We start from the raw sequence: 26,431 nt of genomic DNA on the forward strand, positions 1-26,431 counted from the left end.
TTGGCATTTCATAGGTTTTAAGAAACTCTAGAGGGTGCTATTGGGCAATTTTCTGGAGCTATAGATAATGTCTGGTGTATCATGGATTGCCCAACCCAAAATGTCTTGAAAAATTGTTCCTCTCTTCCAATCAGTACACCTTGCTCCATTCTTTTTCTTGATTTTTCTCCTCAGAGCATGACTAATGTAAATATTTGTATTGTCAGATTACACATATTTGAAATAGGTTTTGTTTTGCTTGCCTTCTCATTTCTTTCAGCCCCAGGTTTGAGGGTGGAAGATGGGGTAGGAGGCTGCATACAGAAAAGAAAAGAAGAAGTTTCTTGTTCAATGAGCACTAAATTTGGAGTCCAGAAGTTCTGAAGTTCAAATCTTAACATTAATAATTGTATGGCCTTGATCAAGTATCTTAACCCCTTTAAAAGCTATAGTTACCCTCTCTTGTTTTGGGGAAAATTCTTTGTAAATCTTAGAGCACTTTAACAACATAGTGCCCTTACAGTGAGCTATGGATGTTAAAGCACTCTGGCCCATCTTAGGACCCCAGGAAGTCATATCATCATTATAAGAGTGGGAGGAGAATCAGTGATGATTATGAGGTTGATGCTAAAAATCTCAAATTTCTGTTGCTATAAATTTGAAAAGAAAAAACAGGAAAAGACCCAGAGATTCCAGATAACTTATTTATTCAGAGAAAAAAGACCTTGGACAGCCACTCATAAGCTAGTCACTTAGAAATGGAATTTTCAGTCATGTGGCCTCAAGTACAGTAGGGAAATAGAAACCAGGTTGATGTCTACCCTAGGCTTTCCTTTGATTCTAGATCTTCTCTGAAAAAAACTTATACAGCTCAGTTATGGATTCCAAGCTATCAAGCAGCCAACACACTCTTTCCCTTCAAAACCTAAGAACAAAGATCTCCTAAACTCAATCATTTAATAAGCATTTATTTAGAATTTATAGAGGTAGCTAGGTAGCACAGTGGATAGAGTGCTAGCTCTGAAGTTGGAAAGACCTAGATTCAAATGTAGCTTTCTTGCTATATGACCCTGGGCAAGTCACTTAACTCCAATTGCCTCTTTGTTGTCTTAGAATTAAATAGGGTTTTTTTTAAAACCAAAAACTTACTAGTCCTATGGATACAAATGCAAAAATTAAATTGCCTGTGATCTCAAACAAATAAGGCAACTGCATCACTGAGAAGTAAGATGACTTTACCATAATCACACAGGATTAAGAGAAAAAATCCATCAATACATTGCTTATAAGAGCAATTAGAGTAAGTGGCTTCTTCCATCCCAAAACTGCACAAAAAGTCAGCCACAAACCATAGAAAAGGAGGTAAATACCCAGCTCCAGCACAAACACATAATAAGCCTATTATCTTCCAGCCAGAACTCTAGCCAGAGGCAGCATGAGTTGAAGGTTCCCCCAAATGTTTGTAAACCTAGACAAATAAAATCATGGGTAGGAATTCATTTCTTAACAAATATTCTTTGAAAGATTGATTTAACAGTTTGGTGGGAAATCAATCTAATATTACATTTTTTATATCATGTGCCTCAATTAATTTTAGCAATGTAATAGACTTGAACATTTAAAAAAAAGCCTAAAAAGATGGAAGAAAACATAATAACATGTTTATCAAGGATGTAGAAGACAAAACTTTTTCTGTACCCCCCCCCAAAAAAAACCCTCGATGGGATCAAAAGAAATTGGAAAATAGAAGATTGGAGAAAATATTATAAAAATGGCATACAAAGTTGATAATTAAAATATATAAGAAATTGTTTTAGAAGATGTACAAAATAACTCACAGTTCATAATGGGTAAATGGTGAAAGGATATAAATAGGTAGTTTTACAAAGTCTTTAAAAATGTCCAGACTCACCAAAGAGTTTTAAATTTGAAACAACTTTAAGGTAATACCTCGTGCCCATCAAGTTGCCAAAAATAATTTAAAATAATAAAACTCAATGCTGAAGATTTCATGGGGAAATAGATATACTAATTCCTTGCAAATTTGTAGAATCTTTTTGAAAGCAATCTGGCAGTATTCAATACAAAGTTACAGAAATAATCATACTCTTTGACCCAGTAATTCATTTGGGAATATTCTAGAATATGTTATCAAAAAATGTTAAAGAACTGTTTGGAGATTTTCTTAGCAGCATTATCTCTAATTGCAAAAAAATAAGAATAAATAAAAGTACCCTCATGCCCAACATTGGGGCAATGACTGAAGAAATTACATTACATTAATATATAATGCAGTAGTATTATGAGGTTGGGATTGATTGGAATAAAGAACAAAACTATGAAAAGATATTTATGAAATTATATAAAGTGAAAAAAACAAAACCAAAGGGACAGAATGCATGCTAACTGTGACTATAAGATAGAACGGAAATGAATAAACAAGTGTGGAATCCTGATGGAAATTTAGAATGAATTGTAATAACATTTTAGGTGTTGAATTAATTTAAATGTAAATAGCTGCAAAGCAAGTCTAATTGGTTGTGTTAATGTTTCCATTTTAAATAAATCATTTAATAAAAAAGAAAAGACTGAATGAGAGCATGAGTCAGAGGACTTGAGTTCAAATTTCAGTTCTACTACTATTGCTGTGACCTTAGGCAAGTTATTTAATCTCTGGGCCTGTTTTCTCATCTATAAAATAACAGGCTTGGATTTGGTGATCTCTAAAATGTCTTCTCAGTCTAGGTCTTCTAAATATTAAACAACCTAAGAATGGACTGTCTAGCAATTGAATGGGCCAACAAATGAGAGGAAGCATGACTTGTTAGGAGTGATGGGGCTGGGGACTGTGGGTAAGAGCTTTTGTGTAAATGATAGAACTACATGATCTCTCAAGCCCCTTCTGACTCTGGAACTCTGATAGGACAAATAATGGAGATAACAGAACCAAAAGGCCAGGAATTGAGAGAGTATAGAATGAACTCTAGGATAGAAGGTTATGGGAGGCAGGGATGAGGCCATACACCCCCCTCAGCCAGACAACATTGGGAACAGGAGGATGACCTCAGCTGTTCTGTGCCTTCCTGGTGCTATAGCGATCACCAGAGGGAATAGAAATACTAGTAGGATATAGCCCACATACATGCTTGGGGGAAAGGGAATTATTATGTACTTCTGTGATTTTATTGAAAGAACAAAACAGGAAAACTAACTACTTGGTCATAAACATACCCAGACTGGGTTTTCTCTTCCAAAGCTGTGAAAGTCCAATTTATATTACCTTGAACAGCTGACAGAGAAGGCCCTATCATAATAATGCCAATTTTTTTTCTGAGCATAAAATGACTCTAAGTTTGATTTGTTTAGCTCACTCTGCTATGTTTTATTGGATGCTGATCATTTAATTGTGATATTTGGTTCTTCTCTTTCTAGTTTTTAGGGCCATGTGTGTGGGCCCCTTCTTAAAGTATACCATTTAAGTTAAATGAGTGAGTAGCAATTGTAAGATGATATCAGAGCATGAAATGGCTGCTGTGCTTTTGTATAGTCTCAAGGGAGAGGGATTTGGAAGTGATGATCACTGCCGAGCAGGTCAAACTAGCCTTCAGCTGGCTGAGATAAACACTGTAGCTAGCAGGTAAATGGCATTGGATCCTCAGCCTCGCGACTCTGCGAGCCAGGCTGGCATCTGGGGACTGCCATGGAGCAGCTGCTCAGGGAGCCGCTCTGGCTCTGGGGTGTCTGCATCTGAGAGATGGCTGGCATGTGCTCAGCCGGAGCTGCCATCACCATCCTGGAGCTTACGGTAACAGCGTTAGCATAGGCAGCTTCGCAGCCGGTCAGAGAGAGTCCGCCATAAGCCTATCAAAGCAGCATCCAAAGGGACCGGAACAGCCATGGCCCAGAATGCCCGAGACAAGTTACCGGCGACTATCCGCGTGGGCCCCTCCTCCATAGGGCCATGAGGTTGCTCATAGGCAAAAAGAGAACTTCGAGAACTTAAAAAAAAAAAAAGAGGGGTGGGGAGACAGAGACAGAGAAAGAGAAAACTGGTTTTCAGTTGTACAAAATGTTGAGTGTTTGAGAAGGACCTGATCTGTATTTGCAGATGGAAATCTTGGGATAATGAACAGGACCAAAAGGGTCCAGAGAACAAGCAGTCACTTTCACCCTCTCATTTTAGGTTAGGGGCCATCAGCCTTTGAGAAGTGGCAGGCCACAGTGCAGAGCCATTGTACCTGGACCAGTGGCAGGAGGAGGAGGATGTGTGTTGATTACAAAGTATGGATTCTCTTGAGTGGAAAACTGTGTGCCTTTGCAGCTAGCACAGTACCTGGCCCATAATAGGCGATTAATAAATGCTTGTTGATTGACTGATCGATGGCGTGTGTGTGTGAAGGCGTGCTGGTGCTGACTCTTCAACCAGGGTGGGCATGGCGTGGAGTGGGCTTTTTGGCCGGATGGGCGGGAAGGGCAAAGTGAGGGGGACCCTCCTGCCACTGGAAATTAACCCATGTGTGATCTTTGGTGTGCATGCCGGCCCCACTGGTGTCTGTTCTTGCAATGTCTCTGCTCTTCCAGAATGCTGGGGCAGCTCTTATTCCCAGGAGAGAGGCTCAGATATGTGGGAACCCTGCCAGAGGCCAGAGAGGGATGGGTCACAGAGAGTAGGGCAGGGCTGCTGAAAAGCAGCCCTTCAAAAGCCATTCCTAGCCCTTTGTGCTTTCTTCTCCACAGGCTGTTCCCAAGCCCATTGCGCTGGAGCCCTGTTTTGGCAACCGAGCAGCAGTCCTGTCAGTGTTTGTGAGGCTGCCTCGGGGCCTGGGAGGAATCCCCCCGCCTGGACAGTCTGGTGAGTACATTTTTTGCTTCTTCTGAAAGCTGCAAGTAAGCTGCCCCTAGCTCTGAAGAGAGAGGAAGAGAGCTAAAACCAGCAGGAAGCATTACTGCTGAAAGGGACCTTAGAACGCAGGAAATGGGCCAAGAAGCATCTCTTCATGCTTAGATGTAGAGAGCCCAGGCTGGGCTCTGGGAGAGAAAGGTTGCAGAACATAGGCTATCAGTGGTGGGAAGTGCTTTAGAAGATGAAATTTCACAACTGGAAGAGAATTTAGAGACCAACATGTCCAAAATAGAATTCTCCAGTACCCCAACCTTCCTCCAAAATTCCCCATTTCTGTTGATGCCATCATCCTTCGTCATTCAAGGTTCACAACCTTGGAGCCATTCTTGACCTTTTGCTTTCAGCCCATTCAGCTGCCAAGTTTTATCAATTCCATATCTACATTAAGTCCATTCCCTTCTCTCTACTAATACAGCCCCCATGCTAATTCAAATCCTCAAAATTTATCATTTGGACTATTAAAATAACTTCTTTTAAAAAAAAAACCAAAACCTCACCTTCCATCTTGGAATCAAAACTTGTATTAGCTCCAAGGCAGAAGAGCAGTAAAGGCTGGGCAATGGGGGTTAAGTGACTTGCCCAGGGTCACACAACTAGGAAGTGTGTGAGGCCAGATTTGAACCCAGGACCTCCCATCTTAGGCCTGGCTCCCTATCTGTAGTCACCTAGATGCCCTATAATAATTTCTTAGTTTCCCTGATTTCATTCTATCCTCTCCCCAAATGCCAAGTGGATGTTTTTAAAACAGATCCAAACATGTCCTGCCACTTAAACATCCTGCCACTTAAAGATCTTCAGTGACTCTGTATCACCTCTAAAATAAAATGTAGACATCTCACCCTGTAGATTAATATTCTCCACAAGCCTGACTCTAGCTTCCTCTTCCAGTCTCATTTCCTATTGTTCCCCTTCATGCTCTCTGTTCCATTCACACTGATCTGCTGGTCTGAGGCATGCAGCCTTCCATCACATCCATCCTGAAGACCTACATAGATGCCACCCCTCTCCTGCCTGGGCCATAGTCCTTCCTTTCCTCTGCTGTAAAGAACCCCAACTTCCTTTAAAGCCTAACTGCAATGCCACTTCCAGGGAGGTTTTCTTTATCTTACATCCCTCAATGAGGTTATTTGCCCTCTCCAAATTTCTTATATGTTTTGTATTTACTCACAAACATATATTGAACTCTTGTATGTTCCCAAAGTGTCATAGTGGATAAGGCCCTGGGCCCGGAGTCCTAAATTCAAATCCGACCTCAGATATTTAATAGCTATATAACTCTGGACAACTCACTTAGCCTCTCTTTGCCTCAGTTTCTTCAACTGTAAAATGGGAATGATAATAGTACTTTCCCTTCCAGGGGTTGTTTTAGGAATCAGACAATATGATATTTGTAAAACATCTTTGCACAATGAATGCCTAGCATGTAAGGTGCTATAGAAAGGCTTATTCCCCTCCCTATCCCAGGAGAATGGAAGCTCACTATGTATTTTGTCTTTATATCCCCAACATCTAGTGTAGTGCCTCACATATAGGAAGCACTTAATAACCATTATTGAATTAACTTGAAATCCATTGTAGAGAAGAGACAATTGCAGTGCAGAAGTAAAGAGGCCTGTCCAGGCCCCTCTCAGCCCCTTGTCTTTTGGGAGTAATTGTGCTGGGCTGTGGCTACAGAAATAAAAGTGCCCACAAGGTGCCCACAGCCTGAGAGCAGAGCAGGCCAAAGCAGGGGTCTCTGTCCAGAGACTCCATAGGAGCAAGTGTTCACTTAATGACCTCTAACATTGACTTAAGGTCACCTAAGCACTTTCTTCATACTGGTGCTGTGGAGTCAGCAGAGCAATTTTCACAGATGAAAAAGGTGAGGCTCAGAGAAGGACTGGGGCTTGGCCCAAGAGAGGCAACTGGTGTTAGAGCCGGGGCTCCAGCCCAGGACTCCAGACCTTGAAGCATAACTAAAAGACAATTTGAGAACTGAGGCCCGGAGCTCAGGAACTGAGCCGTCAGAGCAGCAGCCAGCCCCAGAGACATTCCGAGGAAGCCTCTGTGAATGTGGGTCCCTGGGGAATGGCAGGAGGACAGCCCTGTGGGGGAAACCCTGATTCTAGAGGCATCTTCCTTTCTTGGTGACACTGAGGAAGTCTCTTTCACAAGCCTCAGTTTACTCGCCTGCAAAAGTTATAATATTCTTGCAGGGTTGTTGGATTTGTGAATTCTGTAACCTTTAAGACACTGAAGATGGGAGCTGTCAGCACTGCTCTCAGAAGAGCCAGACCCAGCTACAGGCCCAAGTTTTTAAAGGACTTGGTACTAAAGTACTGATTACTAAAAAGAGACAGACACTCTGGCTGGAGAGGGAGGAAGAAGGCCCAAGGCAGTGGACAAAGGCTGGCTGAAGGGAGGACTCGGTATTTTCATCCCTCTCCCCACCACACACACAAACAGGAACTCAGGAAACACTTCAATCCCAAAGACTCTTTGAAATCTTGGAGATCTAGTTCATTGGCTTGGCATGAGAGGACATTACATTCCTCATGTCTTCCTTTCAAGCACTCCCTTCACGGTTTGTCTAGTTCAGCCCTTCACTCCCAGAGGAGGCGATCCTACGGAACAGCATTTCTTAGCAGCTGTCTCCTCCCACAGCAGAAATAACCACTGGGGACGGAGATTCATCAGATTCCCTTTTACCTGCCACATCCCACTTTGGACTACATTTCTTTTCTTACATTTTGAATAAGCCCACACAGACCCATACCCAAGAAGGAGGTAAGCTCAAGCAGGGACTTTGGAACTTCATGTAACCTCTTCTCCCCAAAGCTTTTCCAAAAGCTTTGTGTTTGGCAGGCATTTTATTCTATCGGAATAAAATCACAACACATTTTCTTAGAGAACTATAGAAATAAGGAGTTTTGGTGCTTTCTACCGGTGTCTGATATCTTTACAGGTGTTGAACAGACAATTACGAAATGCAGGAAAAAAACATAGAACTTATTTTTTTCCTTATAGCTCATTTCATCTTATTTTCAGTTCCTAATTCCCTCTCTTTCCCCTTCTCCATTTGTTGAGAAGGGAATTAAAGCAAAACTCATCACAAATATTGTTGTCATACAAAACAAATTGTTACGTTAGCCATGTCCAAAAGAAAGAAAGAGTGAGCAGAAAATATGCTTCAGTCTGGCACCGATCCATCAGCTCCCTGTCTGGAGATATTATGTTTCTTCATGATAGAATTGTGATGGTCGCTGTATTGATCAGTCTTTCAAAGCTGAATTCACTCTTTACAGTTTTGCTGTTGCTGTGTAAATTGTTCTCCTGGTTCGGCTTACTTCTCTTTGCATTTAGATCATACAGGTCTCCCCTGGGTCATTTCTTAAACACAATAGTATTCCACCATATTCCTGTACCATACCCTACTCAGCCATTCCCCAACTGATAAGTATCCCCTCAGCTTCCAGTTCTTTGCCACCACAAGAAGAGAGAGCCGCTGTGAATATTTTTGTACACATTTTTCCTTTTTCCTTTGATCTCTTTGGGCTACACACCTAGTAGCAGTATCACTCGTCATGCATCATCAGAGGTCATGCACAGTTCCTAGATTTCTGGCAGGCAGGCTGCTTATTCATGCTCATCCTCTTGGGATCTCTCTTTAGGACTTGCTGTGGCCAGCGCACTGGTGGACATTTCTCAGCAGATGCCAATTGCTTACAAAGAGAAATCAGGAGCCATGCGAAATCGGAAACAGCAGCCGCCTGCACAGCCTGGAACCTGCATCTGATGCTGGAGCATGAGGACTGTCCCTGTAAGGGTTTTAACACACAAGAACAGTTGGAAGGGGAGGGAGGGTGGAGGGAGGGAGGGCCACAGATTTTACAGTCATGGTGCAAAGCCACTGGAGATACTTGGAGAAGGCAGCGTCCTTGACCCCAACCTTGTCTGCATGGTCGTTTGCTTTGTCTGACAGTTGCTCCAGTTTGTGTTCCAGAGTCCACCCTTTTCTTTCTCGTCAGATTCATTTAATTTAATTACAGGTCCAATAATGATCTCGTCATCATTATGGGAAGTCAGTGTAAATAAAGCCAGGAGAACAGTTAGGAATGAATGACACTCAGGTTTACACATGCAGAACTGTTCCTGGGGACTTGTATTTCTCAACTGTGCAAAAAAAAAAAAAAAAAAAAAGATGCAGTGTTTACAGGTAAATGTTAGTCATCGATAACTCACCAATGCAGGCTTTTTAGGGAACCTTCAGGTGAAGTCACTTAATTTTTATCTGAAGCTTATTCTCTCTTTAAAAAAATGCTGTTTATTCTTGAACCATCTAGGCAGATATCTCTCTTCCATGGAGTGGTATTTTTCTAGTTGAGAATTATTTACAGTCCATCTCTTTGGAATCATGTCAATGTAGAATAGAATGAGACTATTTTAATATAAAGATCAGAAATATCACTTGGAAAGAATGCAAATTATTGTGGTTTTCTAAGGAATCTTGATTAATATAGTCTTAACCCATTTAGAACACACACACGTGCACACACACACGAAGTGCCTAGACTTTAAATAGATCTAGCAATTGGGAAATTAGTATACATAGGTTTTTACATAATTGCATTCCTATATTCCTGTAAAATTTAAATGGTTACCCTAGGCAATCTGTGCTCTTTTCTAAAACCTAATTTGCAGCCAGGAAAGATGATGGAATATTCCCACCCAAGGACGTGCTTAACCTGGTAGTAGTACCTGGAAGAGAAAGTAGAATGGAGCTACAATATCCTATGTAAAAGCTGCTGTTCTCACCTCTTGTCATAAGTCAAAGGTGTGTAAATGTGGAGTGTCCCTTTGTGTGTGTCCCATCACCTTCTAGGTTTCAATTTTAGTGTTTCTCTTGGCCCTTCTGTTCTTACTCCCAGGGCACAGAAGTGGAGGTTACTCATCCTCTACATCCACCAAGGGGATAAAGAGAATTGGGGACACCCCAATGGGTGTTCTTTGGCTCCTGGGAGCAAGACACAGCTCCGTTATCCTGTGTCCATTTCCATTATAACCTCATCTGCCTTGAGTGTCTGCTTCCTTCAGGGTCTAGGCTAGTGGAACTCAGACGTCTGTCTGGAGAAAGGCACAGTCCCTGATGGGATTCTCTTCATTTCACTTCAGGTGTGTCTAGGGCCTTTTGCTTGACCCTGTAGGTACAAATATGAAATAAGACAGAAGCCCTAGTATTAGGGACCTTACAATCTAATTGGGAAATTGAGACATAGGCCCAAGTAAATATAATACAAGGTAGAATGTGGTAGAGGAAAAAGAGAAATTCAGACACGCTTATAGAAAAGTGTGACAAGGAGGAGGTCATTTTCAACTGGGGCTTCCACCAAGGGCCAAAGCCCAGAGCCTGCCATGATATGCAGGAGGGGAAAGAAGACATTTGCCTTCTTTATCATCAGCAGGAACATCCCCACCTCATCTCCCCAGCTGTGAGTGACTCTCCACCAACTAGAGCCTGTGAGGAAAACTAATAGAAAATCAGCACTTCTAGAAGTTTGAAAAGGAGAAACTCAGGTTTGCCAAATAAAGTGAGCAATAGAGAATAATTTTAAGAGGGGCAGGAGGAAAGGACTCTTAGAAACTGGAAGTACTGCATCTTTTTTCCCTTCATTTTCTTACGCTCTGTCTCTTACTATCCAAAACAGCCAGTGGGAAAATTGTTCCCCCAATGCCTCAGCAAGGCCTAGGCTATGACACTGGACTAGAACTTCTCTCTCAACTTCATCTCAGAACAACTAACTCTAGCGGTGAGGGAGGTATACCTTTGAGCATTTGGGGAGCCTAAGGCCTGGGAGAACAAATGCCTTATGGATTTTTCTCTTTGAGACACATCCCTAATGAAATGCAGTGATAAGAGAGAGCTTTTTCTCTTCTTCCACCCTTATAATCCTATTCTATATCCCAGTGGTAAGATCCCCATGAATGCTTTTTTCATAGTTTTTTGGGGGAAAAAAAACCAACAACACTATCTAATATACCAATGAATTACCTCCAATAGACTGTTCTCCAAAAATGGACACTCCCCTTCACATAATACTGGCCAAGAGCAAGGGTGTATAACCTCTGAAGGTCCCTTTCAACTCTAACTCTGGGTATCCAGGTGAACCCCGAGAAGGAGACCCCATAGCCCCCTCTGCCTAAGACTGTCCATCCAACTTTCCCAGGAGGTGCCATTTATGTAAAGACACTAAAAGCAACCCAGGCCTGTTTTAGGAGTGGGGAAAGAGGCTGTGGGAGCTGCCTCTTACAAGGAAGTAACCTCAGCATTGGCTCTGAGGACAGCTTTTCCCTTGGCTAAGATATTCTTCTCTTTGCCTCTCCCCCTACCCCTTCCAATCCCCATCCCAAAGTCGTTGTTGGAAAAGTCCTGAACAGTGAGTGAAGGTCAGCCACAGAGGGGCTAACTGGCCAGTTCTTCAGTGACTTAAACGAGAGTGTGCAAAAGATGACCGGAAGTAGAAGGCAAGGTTGAACTCAAGAACTCTGTCAAAAACAAGGCAAGCAGAGCCCTGCAACAGACCAAGAATTATGAACTACTTCTTTTGGGGAACAGCCCTCCTGGAAGTCTTTTCTCTGCTGAAATGTGGAAAATCTGAGCTGTTGTCATGTCTGTGCCACACACCTGCTACCTTCTGCCAACAGCTAAATCCAGACTTAAAGGTAAACTGGAATAGGGAGAAGCCAAGCCTTATGAGACTTGTGAATCTCACTTCTAAGCCAGCTTCCCAGTGGAAATAGTCCTGTGGGTCTTGGGCCATGGAAAGAGGCCCATATGTCACCAGAGAGCCTGCTATTAAATGAAAACCATTTTAATACACAGCTAAATAATACGGTAGCATCATGTGCAAAATGAAAATGCATATAAAATAGAGAAACTGCTCATGTATTTTTGATGCATTTTAAATGATGCCTGAATTTTGTCTTAATACCATGCCCCAATGCTAAGCACTGGGTATCTTTCCAGAGCTCAGAGAAGTCATCCAATTAAATCCTGATGCTCTGCCATTTGAGCAGGAAAAATGTCCCCAACGTGCTGATGCATTTAAATGCAACTCATTTCAATGAAATATACAGAATATCTCAAAACAAAGCTTTTCTTCTGCTTAAAAAAAGTGAATGCAGCTGTTCCTTAGGGGAATGTTAAAATGAAGCATGTTTAGCCTCTTCAGAATTGGCCCAAATCTCTATTTGCAGGGGGCTTTGACTTCAGGGTTTGGATGCCCTGCATTTCAGCCCTAGAAATATTTCCCTTGGTTTTAAGAGTTGAAAGATTATGAGACATGGTAACAAAAATTCCAGAGCCGTGTCCTAGATGGTTGAAATTTGTGGTCATGGCTTCGTTTAGGTTTCTAATAGAAACTTTCCAGCCTTTAGTTTATATGCCTTCAGGCACTGAAAAACAAGAGTTATTTTTATCTGGTTATTTTGTTTTCAAATAGCTCCCATTTTTCCAAACAAAAATTTCACAAATGTTTGTATCCATTATGTGCAGCAGCAAGTAACACCCCTATTTACTAGTTTTCTCTCTTATTCCTTCTCATATTCTTATTTCTCTAAGAATCTTCAGTCTGTTCTGTGGATACAGAGAGACTGAGGTCCCTTCCAAACCTCCCCAAGGTCCATCTGCCCAAGATCAGGCCAACCTGATTGTTGTGAGATACGCTGGAAGAGAATCATGGGCCAACGGGCTTGGCCAGGTCATGTATGCAGGGGAGAAAAACGGTTAGGCAAGGAGGCCTGTGAGGTAAAAGGGTATCACAGTACTGAGTTACTAGACCTGGAATTGTCGGGAAAGCTTCTTCTAGGCCCTCTTCTGTGGAAGTCGTTATTAGCACAGGGTAGATCACATATACTAGTTCAAGTTTGGGGGGGTTTCTGCCAACCAAGCACACAGTAAAGGTAAAGAAGAGTCGGGTTTTAACTTCCTCACCTTTATCAGCCATGCATTCCCACAGCAAAGTGATGTGACCCTGATGGAAGAAGAGCAATATATTCCCTATAGCAGGAGGTCTTGAAGGAAAGACTGTGTGAGAGCATGGATGGTCAGGGAGGGACTTCCAGAGAGGATTTTTGCCCCTCTAGAGGCTGGACTAGATGCGCTCCAGTTCAGAGAGTCTGTTCAGGAGAAAAGTCAGCAACCAAACTCTAGAACTGGCTTTTCTTTCCAACTGTTCTAGAGGCCAGAATCAAGGGCAGAGATGTGAACAGAGGCAGGAAATAGGCTGATCAGAGGCAAATTGTGCTCAAGATAGTTGCTGTCTCTTCCACTTTGGGGCCCAAATGACAGTTACCCAATTTACTGAACTTTTCTTAAACAATAAAAATTCTTGTGCATGTCTTCCAGGTACTGTAATTATCCCCGAGAGACATCCCTCTCCCCCTCTCCCCCCCATTAGTAATTCACATGAATAAAAGCTCTGCCAGGGAGGAAAAACTGTGTAATAGCCTGTAAAATCTGTCAGTCTACCCCTTTAAAAGAAATCCTGAGAGAGATTCCCACTTATTCTGAATTTGGACCTAGCACACATTAACACTAGTGAAACCTATTTCCTTGAACTAATTCTGTCTTTGGAAACTCCTTGGGTCTGCAGTTATTTCCAGTTCTTCTGTGTTCAGACTCCAGCTTAGTTTGTTAATATGTATAATTTAGCATTGATTGCACTCATATGTAAATACGGAGTAAGTATTGTAAACTATTTCATTGCTGGGGGTCGTGGGGGTTATACATACACAAGTTAAGACTGCAACTTTTTGGTATTTTTTTGTATTGTAAGATAACAGCTAATTTAAGCCAGAACAAGAAAATTCTGGGAGGTCTGTGCATTTTAAACACAAATGTGAAGTACATGTATATAAACAAAAAGTAAATACTGTAATACAAAATTTCCTTCGGAAATAAAAGTAGAAGGTCTGGTTAAAGTAGGGCTTTTGGTTCTAAGTATTTGCTCTTAAATTTCTATCTTCTCTTTTATTTGGGGGCACTAGAAGCTTTTGGGAGACTGAGGCCAAAAAGAAAACATCAAATGGAAAAAGATGCCTTTAGCCCTAGATTTTGCTTAGAGTCTTCCTACGCCAGTCTGACTGGAGTTCTGGGAATCATGAATTCCCTACTGAGAAATGGCATCTGAGTGTGTTTGAAAGTGAGTGCCAGGGAAAGTGATCCCAGAACCAGAAGAACTGAGCTTGCAATACCTACAATACCTACGAGCTATAAGACTAAGCAGGTTACTCAACCAAAATACCATGTCAAGCACTTTACAAATATTAAAACTATATAATATCAAGTGATTATTATTAAGTAATTTATCTCTCTTTGCCTCGGTTTCCTCGTTCAAAAAAATGAGAATACAAATTCTTGGACTACCTGCCTCATATCAGTGTTATAGGAAAGTGTTTTGTGAAGCTGTGTAACATTCTAAAAAGGGGAGTAATTATTCTAGAGAGTAAGCCCTCCAGGGGATTATGACCCAGTGAGAAAACATGTCCACTCTCTGCTTATATTTTCCCTTGCAACTCATTCAAATCCAAATTGGCTTTCCTGCACATGCTACTCCCTCCGTCCCCCCTACCAATCCAGAAGCATCAGGAGTGTTCAGAGGAATGTGTTCCAAGGCAGGGTGGGCCAAGAGAATCCTACACAGTGTTTCAGAAGCATGTATATCACCTACCTCCACAGAGTTGATTGTAAGGAAAAATATTTTGTGATTTTTAAGTTCTACAGAAAGGAAAGGGGGACACATCCCAGCCCCTGAAGGAAGGCCCTATGACTCTCCTCTCCTCTCAAAGAACCAGTAGCTTCTTTCCCATAGTGCCCTGAGGAGCAGAACAGAAATGGCACAGGATCCAGGGGTCATCAGAGCAGTGTGAAGTGAGAATTAGACTCTCTTAGTTTATTTTTTTCTTTTTTTTTTTTAAATTTTTTTTTATTTTAAACCCTTAACTTCTGTGTGTATTGACTTATAGGTGGAAGAGTGGTAAGGGTAGGCAATAGGGGTCAAGTGACTTGCCCAGGGTCACACAGCTGGGAAGTGTGTGAGGCCAGATTTGAACCTAGGACCTCCTGTCTCTAGGCCTGGCTCTCAATCCACTGAGCTACCCAGCTGCCCCTTCTCTTAGTTTATTTTTAATGTAATCAAACAGCAAAATTAATCAAATCAAGAACTTAAAGTACCCCTACTTAACACCTAGCTAACCATTAAGTAAGAGAGTTCACAGTCACACCTCCAAAGGCCACTGCTGAGCAGTGCTAAGCAAATTGGGAGGCTGTGATCGATTACCTTGAAGAGGAGGAGCAACAGGAAGGGACCTCGAGAAAACTACTTTAAAAAGACCAGCCTGAACATTCATTCATTCATTCTGCATTGGTGAGCTGGTTTGAAGGGAGACTCTTGGAGGCAGTCACTTTTCCTGGACTGGTCCTGGGCTGCAGCTTTCTACGCTGGAGAGGCTTGCTGGGTGAGTGACTCGGGCTGAAGGAAGAGGCTTGCATTGGTGGCTTTCTGGCTGAAGATGCCCCAGGGACTTCCATGTGGAGATCGGGACTTGAGGGAGCCCTTCCCGGAGGCTGAGCTGGGCTCACTTGGGGTGGTAGGCTACACATTTCTCTACCTCCTTCTTACATTTCCCACTTTAGTATCTCTACCTTGTTGTAAATCAAAGCTGCTAACAGTCATTTTGACTTAAGGGCTAATATTTTATAATTGGCAACTGCAATCTTTTTTTTTTAACTCATAAATATTTTGTCAAATCATCTTTTTACCCTTACAGCAGCAAGGTTCAGACCCAGGAAACCACCTTTTCCAGCAATTGCTGCTCACAATTTCCCCATTTTGTTCATTCTATTTAACTTTAACAAGATTTTGCTCATGCATTCTGGGGACAAAAGAGTATTTCCGATGAAGCAGTGTGGTTATAGTGGAACAAACCCACAGCTTGAACTCAGAAGGCCTGGGTTTAAATTCTGCTTCCAACATTTACTCAATGTGATTCTGGACAAATAACTAACCTCTCTGACCCTCAATTTCCTCATCTGTTAAAAAAAAAAGAATAATATGAATACTAATCTGTCAGAGTGGTTTGTGAGACAGAAATGAGATGTTGTACTTTTGTAATGAATGTCGGCTATGATTATCTGGTCCAACCCCCTCTGCTCTTTGCTTTTTGACAGATGAAGAACCAAGGCCAAGAAAGTTTGTAGCTTCCCCCAAATGACACAGTTCCACTTTATCTGTCCATTCATTCATTCATTCATTCATTCATTCATTCATTCATTCAGAGTATCTCCAGGGCCACCCTCCAATTCCTGAGCTCAGCTCAGGCTTACAGGCATTGAAATCCTAAGATAAGATGCATTTATGGCCCACATGGCACAGTCTAGGAAAAGTATAATTCACCTTCCGCTCTTCAGGAACACATGATCTTGTTAGATAAAGCTTATCATGTTAAACAGTCTAATAAAACAAGGTAATGTGTGATATCCTGCCAAATTGAAGGGAGCAGACTGTAAGTGCTGTCAGGATGGAGAGAAAATGAAAGATCGGATGCCAGGGAAGGCCTCACAGAAGAGGGCTTCGACTGGGCCTTGAAGGATGAAGATGTGAGAAAGTAAACAAGAGTAGGGAGGAACATCCCCTGCATAGCATACAACCTTGATAAAGGGTAAGCCACCAGACCTAATAAACTGAAAAACTGGCAGAAGTGAAAGCTGAGATCTTTGAATGTCCCTGTAGATTAGAAGAGGTGCCATGTGGAAGGTGTTATATTCAAATCCTGAGAAATGGTGGATGTCACCTTGATTGACAAGGGAGGCAGTTGGAGAGATTGGAATGTTCCCAGATGCCAAGAGCCGGGGCAAAAGTTGGTTGGCCTGGGGGTATAAATAACCCTAACAGCCACCTGGAGGGGCTTTGGGGTCTTTGGCCTTTAGTCCTTTGGGTTTTGGTCCCTTAGATCTTTAGGTCTCTGAATCTTTCTAGCTATTTAGGTCTCTGGGTCTCTGAGTAGTGAAGGGAGGCTGGGAGGCTATGAAGAAGAGGGTTGGTGGGTCTGAATATTTCCTGAAGACTGTGAGGGCTAGTACCTCACCAAACACTGATAGTGAGAAAGCTGAGAGAATAAAATCACCAACACAGCTGCATCAAGAGCAGTCACTCTCTGGCTTAGCATTGGCCAGGCTGAGCCAGAGGGGTTGTGAAGAACAAAGTTCCAGCTTCTACTAAATCAATAGCCTCCAGTCCTGAGTGATTATAGATTATAGATATTAGAATGACAGGGTCTCCAATCCCTAAACCTTATCCTGATTATCCTTTCCCTGATTTAGATTATAGATAATGTTTAGTAAGTACCTTCCTGAGTGGTCTTTATATTCACAACCCTTGGGGAGGGAGCTACCAGCAATCAGATAACAAACGTGATCCAAGGCTAATCAGAGCCCTATATTAATAATTTATCCAACCCCAGGTTGGACCTGAAAGGGTTACCCATCCACCTAACCTTTCAGTGTCCTCCCTGGACAACTGTTATTGAAAGGGGAAATTATCAACTAACAAGGGTGATTGGGTTTGGTGTTTCCCCATCATCTGCACCTAGGGAGAATAAAGAGCTATATCCACCCCACCTCACTATATATATATATATATATACATATATATATATATATATATATATATCCCCCTAGGACTCTATAACAAAGGGAAGGAGAAGACATTGCCATTTTGCAAAAAAGGAAGAAAGTGAGATATGTAAGCTGTACACCAATGAACTTGATGTCTTTTCCTAGAAAAATTCTAGAACACATCACAAAGGGGGTAAATTAGTCCAATTAAAAGGCAGGCTACAGCAGGCTGAGCTCCCTTCCCCTTTTGAGAGGCCATATCTAGATGAAGGAAATGCTGGAGCTATAGTAAATTACTCTTTCTGCAAGATTCACTGTAGACTTCACCAAAGCATTTTGAAAGATGGAGAGAGATGCATTGGATTATAACACAGATTTGGAATTGGTTGAATAACCAGGCCCAGAAGAGTAATAGGATAATAACCACTTGGATGTTCTGCAGTACAATACCCAAAGAATTTCTCCTTGACTCTGTGCTGTGTAACACTTTTATCAGTGACCTGGGTAAAGAAGGCGTAGGTAACATACTGGCCAAGTTTACAGGTGACGGGAAGCTTTGAGCAATGTTAGCCAGTAGGGTAGATGATAGGATTCAAATAGATATCTTGACTGGGTAAAACAATGGGCCCAAACAAATAAGATTAAATTTTAAAAGATTAAAAGTAAAATTTTACATTTAGATTTTTTAAAACCATAAATACAATGGGAGCGGCATGGCTAGACAGTTCCTATAAAAATTTTCTGGTTGTTTTGATGTACTGTAAACAAAATGAGTCAACAGCATGACACAGCAACCAAAAAACAATTATAGGCTTTATGAAGAGAAGCAGAGCCTCCAGAACAAGGAGGTGATTGGACTGATAGACCATGTAATCAGGCCCATCTAGATTATTACAGTACCATATTTTAGGTGAGATAGACAAAGTAGAATGGGCATAGAAGAGGGTGAATAACATGGTTAGAGGGTAAAGAACAGATCATAAAGGAACTGTGAATATTGAGTCTGGAAAAGAACACTTAGTAGGAACAGGATCAAAGAATCAAAGAATTAGACTTAGAAGGGACCCCAGAAATCTCATTTAATAGATGAGGAAACTCAGGCCAGGAGGCCAAATGATTTAAGGTCATACAGGAAGGAAGGGGCAGAACAGAGATTTGAACCCAGATACTCTACTCCAAATCCCAAGCAGCTCCTTCAACTATGCTAATCTTCCTTAAAAAAATTAAAAAAAAAAAACCTCCCTTTGCCATCTCCCTGTTTCCCATTCCCTTCTTTCCCTAGTTCATCTTCCATTTCTCCCTTAATTCCAGCTCTGTTCTGTTCAACCTGTTCCAGATTCAGACAGATTCAATATATCTCGTTCCCCTTAGCATCCTCCCTGCTCTTCCAAGCGTAGCCTCACAGTACCTTTTCTCCCCCTCACTATATAGCATGATCTTCTCTCAGTCTATCCTAAGCATTTATTATCCCTCATTTCTCTGTCTTTAAGTATTTGGAATGCTGTCATATGGAAGAAGTATTAGACTTCAATTATTAGTTGAATATTTCATAATTTCATCTTGGTCAGATACAGGTTGAAGTAGATAACCTCTGAAGTCCCTTTCAGGTCCTAGATTCTGGGAACAAATCTGGTGTGTCAGCCTCTGTTACAGACACAAATCATACTGGATTAGAATGACATAAGAATTGTTCTGTAGGCTAGAACCAGAATGTAGAGGACTATCAAAGCCACTAGGTTCAGGGGACATGAAATGTGTCTAGGCAACTGTATGGGGTGGGGGTGGAGAATTCTATTATATTGGGACAGGAAGATCTGAATGCAAATGCTGCCTTAATCATTTTCTTGCTGTGTGACTCAAAAGAAATAATTTAATCCCTCCCAGCCTTAGTTACCTCATCTGTAAATGGGGGTAATAAGAACACCTAGTTTCACAGGCAGTCATGAAGATCAAATCTAATTTGTGTGTGACCTACTAGACTCTAGACGCATGGCCAGGAGGGACTCAGGATTATTTTGTTTGTAGGTAGAAAAGAGGAAGATGAAGAGGAGAGACTGATCATTTCCTCCTCTAATTTAGTAAATACCTCTCCTTATGTCACTCTGCATCAGTTCATATCTTCCCATGATGCTCTGAATTCTTCATTGTCTCTTACATTTCATTACAAATTTTTCTCTTACATTCACTCACCTGCCATGTTTTGTTCAGTCATCAACGGATATTTTTGTGTTTCCAGTCCTTTACTATGATAAGTAGTACTATTATGAGTTATTTGGTATGTATAGTGCCTTTCTTCAGTTCTTTGACCTCCTTGTGATATATACCTAATATACAGTTTTCCCAATTTTTTCCATAAGTTCAGTATTTGGTTCATGGTCCTCTCTACCTCATTCTTGCCATCATCCATAACCATTTCTATTCTTCTTAATGTCCCCATTACACTTAATTTCTCAGCCTCCTCCAACAGGCCCACCTCAGGCATACACACTTACATAACTTAGAGCAGTGGTTCCCAAACTTTTTTGGCTTATCACCCCCTTTCCAGAAAAAATATTACTTAGCACCCCGGAAATTAATTTTTTAAATTTTAATAGCAATTAATAGGAAAGATAAATGTGCCTGTGGCCATCACTACTCCCCGGATTGCTGCAGCACCCACCAGGGGGCGGTGGCACCCGCTTTGGGAATCACTGCCTTAGAGCTTGGCCTCTCTTAAAATTATATCGGCTCCAAGAACCAAAGATACAGAATTCCATTCTCCAATATCAACTTCCTGACTCTGCCTTTCCCACTCACACTAAGCCTTTTTAACCATGTCTTCTGACCCCCTAAACCATCCATCTCTCCCACACTAGGTTCATTCACCTCCAAACCCAACCTTGACACCCATAACCAACCATGCTAACATTTCACTAACTACCCCCTAGAATCCCTCACTCCCTAATCATCTGCCATCCCTAACCATGGGCATCTTCACTTCTGAGTAGCCAGTCCTTATCATCTGACCTGTCACCCCTGGAGAACTTTGGGTGAGGGGGCAGTTGAGAAGGGTTGAGGGAGTTGCTTTCTAGAGGTTGAAGTGAGCAGACATTCTGCTTACTACTCAAGACTTGGGGTTCCCTTGAGTGGCCATTATGGCATAAGCCATTGTGGTTTCTACATAAGGGTTAGCCTGTTTAATAGGGTTGATCTTTATCAACTTCAATACAACAAATATTTAGTGATTAGAGAGTAAAAATATTGATTAATAGCAAGAGAGTCAGTTTTAGTTAAGTGCCCTTCACCCCCTCCTGTGGGGGGAAGGGCAGCTTCAACCTAACAGCTCAGTGTCATCTTTTCTTATCCAAAACCCTCATTAACCTCTTTAGTTTTCCTTTTTACTTCATAATATAACCTTTACCTTCAAATCTGTGCCTGGCAATTATTTGGGGAATACTCACAACTCAGTCTGGACATCTAGTTTGAATCCTGTCTGCTGCCAGTTTTAAGAAGATCATTTATCTCTGTCCTCATCAGTTAGATAGCTAGCTTCTACTTATTCCTCTATCAGATCTGTGAGGAGTATAAATTAAAGAAAGGGAACATCATTGGGGCTCAGCCATAACAGAAACTTACCAGAAGAATCTTATTCAGTCTCCATCTTCCAACTGAAACCAGCAACTGCTTAGGGGGGAGGGGTTTGAGACCCAGGAGTGTCTAACCCCCTCCTTTCCTCACTGAAAGCCTGTCAATCAGTGGTTGTGACTTGAAGATATATTGGCCCAGACACATTTATCTGCTTCTCCAAAATATCTGTTATTATCATCATAACAAAGCCAACCAAAAAGAAATGACAACCTTGTGTAGGGCTGAAGTGGATTGAAGGTACAGATTGTGGCAGTTCAGGAAACTCTTGAACTAAGGATTTTTGCTGGGACGTCAAGCTGTTAAATGGAAGTCCAGCATGTGCAGTGAAGTCCCCAAATCTGAGGGCAAGGGCTTCATTGAAGAGGAACCATTGACCACGTCACTCCCAAACCCAAATCCCCATTGTCTTTAGTATCGAATATAAACTGCTGTTTGGCTTTTAAAGCTCTCCATGACCTGTCTTCAATCACTTTCTCACCTTGTTTCCCACCTTACTCCCTATCTTGTATTTGTCTATGACTTTATACCCAAGCCTGGAAGGACTTTCTCCTTCTCTCAGCCTCTTAGAATCTCTAGTTTCCTTCAAAATGCAGCTCAAATACCGTGCTCCTACATGAAGCTTTTTCTAGTGTCCTTCCCCTACAAATTAACTTGAATCTATTTTATATAGCTCCACAATCCTAAAACTACACTAGATTTTAATCTCCTTGAGGTCAAGAATGGCTTCATTTTTGTCTCTGTATCCAGCACCCAACATAGATCCTTGTACATACATAGTAGCTGGTATTTCTGGATGGAGTAAGGCTCAGAAGAGAGATTTCTGAGTGGTGACTACAGTAAGGATCAGGAAATGACCAAGAGAAGTAAAGCTCCTCCCTAAGCATCTTCATGGCCATTGTAGGACATGACATCATAATAAGAGTCAAAGATGGAACCAGGCCTCCTGGAGTGCCAGAAAATGAATGGTCTGAGATGAAGAGAAGTTTAACTTCTTTCTACCCCAACTCCCCCTCTTTATGGGGGACTTCAGTACACATGTTGATGCTTCTTCAAATATCTCTCTTCAGTGCCCTTGGCTTACCACCACACTCAGGGAAGGACAGACCTTTGATCTTACCATTGCCCACAAGGATTCCATTTTCATGACCACCAATTCCAAAATTCCTTTAACTAAGCCTAACCTGTCTTTCCAACTCTCCCTATATCCCCCTCCTAAACTTCAGTATTTTCCTTCACATTTTTCATTAGTTCCGGTGATATTCTTGAACTTTTGTTCTTTTAGATGGATTTTGTTACTATTTTTTCTAGTCCCATAAAATATTTGGTAATTTAATTGGTATGGCACTAAATAAATAAATTGATTTAGATAGAATTGTCATTTTTATTATATTAGCTCTGCCTATCCATGAGCAATTATTTTTTCCAATTGTTTAGATCTAGTCTTATTTGTGTGAAAAGTATTTTATAATTGTGTTCATATAATTCCTGCATTTGCCTTTGGCGAGTAGAAACCTCTGCATTCTCATAATGATTTCAGGTTCCTTCATTCCTCAGTATTGTCCCAGGCTATCATTTACTGACTTCATTTTCCTCCTGCTCTGATCTCACTTCCCAATCTTTGCCCTTTAGATAAGCTGTTCATCCCTATACTTTCCTTTATGCATGAACCACTTGGTTCCTTGTCCTAATACTCCTCATCTCTTCTCAAACCTCCCTAAATTACCCTCCCCTCAATGAGCTCCTCTGATCTGACTCTTAATGCTACTAAATGGTACTAGAGGATATCACATAACTTTTAACTAGATCCACCCAAAATCAGCTGGACCTAAAGGGATCATTTTGCTCTCCTCCCCACCATTATTTCTCTATTATCCCCAAAAGGGCTATTTCAAACTTGTTCTTCTCTCAACAAGCCCTCCCATTTTCTCAGCAAAGAATCTCAGCTCTCATTTTAATAAGAAGAGACTATTCCCCCTTGAGCTCACTCTTCTACTCTATATCTCAGAATCCTTTGGCACTATCCTCTACTCTTTTTTTTTCAATCCCTGACAAAGTGACAGGTCTTTTGACCAAGACCAACCTCGCTAATCCAGACATTACCCCTAACTGGATTTAACTTTCAACCTCTCCCCATCTCCTGACTGGTGTCTACAAAAACATCCCCATCTTTAAAAAACAAACAACTTTGTCCTACTTTCCCCTCAAGCTGTCATCCTTTATCTCCTCCATTTTACAGACTCTTAAAAAAAAGTCTCCGTTCTTTGCCTCTACTTCTTCTCCTCTTTCTTAAACTGTCTGTAGTCTGTCTTCTGAATCATTTACTAAGCTGCTCTCTCCAAAGTTGCCTTATTTAAGTTTCTTAAGTACCTAATTTCATGGCCTTTTCTCAATCCTGATTCTTCTTGACCCCTTTGCAGCATGGAGTGCTGTTCACCATCTTGTGGATAGTCCCCACCGTCCCCTGTGTCGGTGCCCAGACTGCTCCTTGTGCCTAGAATGCCCTATCTTCCTCTCCCATCTCTGACCCATCCTGTACCTTTCCTTTTAAGGATTTCAAATGCTTCCTCCAGGAAGTCTCCCCTGGCTCCCCATATCAGACAGTTTTCGGTTTTTTTGTTGGGGTGTTTTTTTTTCCAGATCTCCCAGAGTCTTGTATTCATTCTTCTCAAATACATGTTGTGTATTATATAGTTGTTCTTGTTTTCCCCACTACTGGACTATGAGTTCTATGAGAGCAGGGACCGTCTAAACTTCGTGCCCTCAGGTTGGGTGGCATTGATGCTCCCTCCCCTTACCCTCTCTTCCTCTCCCTCCTTCCCTCCTCAAGTGTGTGTGTACATACACATTCACATAAAAAATACATCCTGTGGAAATCCTTGGACACTTTATTGTGAGGAAATGAGGAGATACAGATGGAGCCCCTGCCTCAGTTCCTTGCAAAAGGCAGTTGGAATTTGGGGTCAGAGGTCTTTGACCCTTTAGCTGGGTCATCTTGGGCATATTCCCTCTAATTATGAGCCTGTTTCTTCCTCTGTAAAGTGATGTTGTAAAATGGTGATGATCTTCCTAAAGCACAGATCTGACCTCGTTCATTCCCTTCCCAAAAATGTGCACCGATTCCCAGTTGGCTGCCAAAATGAAATTCAGATTCCTCAGCTTGGTCTTTAAAGTTCCTCCCAATCTAATTCCATCTTGCTTTCCAGCTTTATTTCTTATTTAGTCTCCTAAGAAACTCTGTGCCGATTAAATGACTCCCTGCACAAGACCTTTCTCTCGTGCCTCTCATCCTTCTCCTAGGCTAGAAGGCTCCCTCCTCTTCTCTGCTGCTGAGAATCTCTAGCTTCCTTCAAAGCACCACTAAGGTGCCACCCGCTCCAGATTCTCTCTGTCGAACTTATTCTCCCTCCTGAAATTACTTCGTAGGAGTCTCTCTGCTGTAACACCCCCTCCTGGCCAGAGAATTAAAGTCTAGGCTGTCCTAAGTTCAAATCCGGCCTCAGACACTTCCCAGCTGTGTGACCCTGGGCAAGTCACTTGACCCCCATTGCCCACCCTTACCACTCTTCCACCTATGAGTCAATACAGAAGTTAAGGGTTTAAAATAAAAAATAAAAAAGAATTAAAGTCTAGGGCAGGGGCTGCTTCCGTTTGGTCTTTGTATTCTCAGCATCTAGCATAGAGCTTTACACCGAGTGGGTGTTTAATAAATGGTTATTGAACTGAATTGCCAGCTCTCTCGAAGCCTCAGTTTCTTCCTCTAGAATCTGGAGAAGGGCCCTTCCAGTTCCAATCCCTTTGATTCCCTCTTTTCCCTCATCCACTGTCCTGGGCATCGAGTCTGGAGTCGAGAAAACCAGGGCTTGAATATTTGCTGTGTGACCCTGAGCAAGTCATTTAACTTGTCTGCCTCAGTGGCATCGTTGGTAAAGCAGTGGTAAAACACCATCTACCTCCCAGAGTGGTTGTGAGAATGAAAGGAGAGGATATTTCTAAAGCACTTAGCATGGTGCCTGGAACATAATAAGCACTAGAGAAAAGTTTGCTGTTATTACTGTTCCAGGCCAGCCGTCCATCTGGAATAAGAGGCACTATGTGGGTGTGGAGGGGGAGAGGGAGAAAACGTGGGTAGGTGAGCTTGGAGGTCCCCCACGTACAAGCAATTGCCCCCAGCACTTGGGGAACCCTGTAGGCAGATGGGCTTGGGGCTTTCGTGGGACTGATTATGGGATCATTCAGCAGGGGGGAGAGAGAGGGAACACCAGGACCTCAGAAAGAGCAAAGGACACCTGGCTTCTCCTCCTGGCTCCTGCTGTGACTCTCTTAATGACAGAGAAAATCCCTGCCCTCCTCTGGGTCTCAGTGGTCCCATCAGTAAAATGGAGATAATAATCCTGGCCCTGACCATCTCATGTGGCTGTTCTGGGGAAAGCACATGAAAGCACTAATGAAATAAAAAGGCACCAAGTAAGGGAAATCAGCATCCGCTAGACCAGAATTAGGTACTTGGTTCAGTGCTAAGGCTTTTATTTTCCTTATTTTAAAAAAAAGGCCCCAAATTTGCAATTTTACAAAGAATAAGGAAGTCCTGCCCTTTAAATAAAAATTTAAAAATAGCCCCTCACAATAAACTCCTCTATCCTGCCTCCTCCTTTACCCCCTTCCTTGTCTCTTCCTCCCTGCCTCACCCTTCCCTGATCTAGCCCACCCCCTTCAGAGGAGTTGCTCTGAAAGGAAGGGGGGGCTCCTTCTGCCCAGTCACACCCCCTCTCCCACCTGGAAGAACCTCCCACCTGCTTTCTAAAGCATCCCACCCACATGGTCCTCAACCCAGGCTTTAAAAAGGTCCAGCGGTAAAGGACTCCTGTGCAGTCAGATGGCCCATTTCCTTTTTTAGTGGACAGAATCCACCTCCCAGGGTGCCCTCTTCCTCTCTCCCTTCTGAGAACAAGCAGAGTAAGTCATCCTTTTCCCAAGCCAATCCCGGTCATCCTTGTCTCCCCTCCCATGTTGCCCCCAGACTCTAGTGCCCTCTCCAGATGGGGCGCTCCCCACCTTCCTTCTCGAGGCTCTGGCCTCCTTAACACAGCCTGGAGACAAGTAGCAGTTTTTTCTGCCCGATCCATGGCCAACTCATTTGGGTCTACCAAAACCCTGAGATCTTTTTTTTTCAGGGAAATTGCTGTCTAGTCCTGCCTCCCCCATCCTATCGGGCAGTTTCCTCTTCATGCCAGGGCCCGGAACACTCCTCCCGCCCACCCCCACCCCACTCC

General features: G+C 42.3%; 1 protein-coding gene across 1 annotated transcript in view; it reads left to right on the top strand.

Moving 5' to 3' along the window:
* The window catches only part of ATRN (attractin), a 250,649-nt gene extending 236,809 nt beyond the window's left edge, over nucleotides 1-13,840 (top strand). The window contains exons 29-30 of the mRNA XM_044681784.1: nucleotides 4,717-4,835; nucleotides 8,533-13,840. Of these exons, the coding sequence (XP_044537719.1) occupies nucleotides 4,717-4,835; nucleotides 8,533-8,803 (390 nt within the window). The 3' untranslated portion in view covers nucleotides 8,804-13,840. The remainder of the gene's footprint in view (nucleotides 1-4,716; nucleotides 4,836-8,532) is intronic.
* The last annotated feature ends 12,591 nt before the right edge of the window (nucleotides 13,841-26,431 follow it).

The sequence above is a fragment of the Gracilinanus agilis genome, chromosome 6 (assembly GCF_016433145.1).
Source record: "Gracilinanus agilis isolate LMUSP501 chromosome 6, AgileGrace, whole genome shotgun sequence".
In the NCBI taxonomy this organism is placed as follows: Eukaryota; Metazoa; Chordata; class Mammalia; order Didelphimorphia; family Didelphidae; genus Gracilinanus; species Gracilinanus agilis.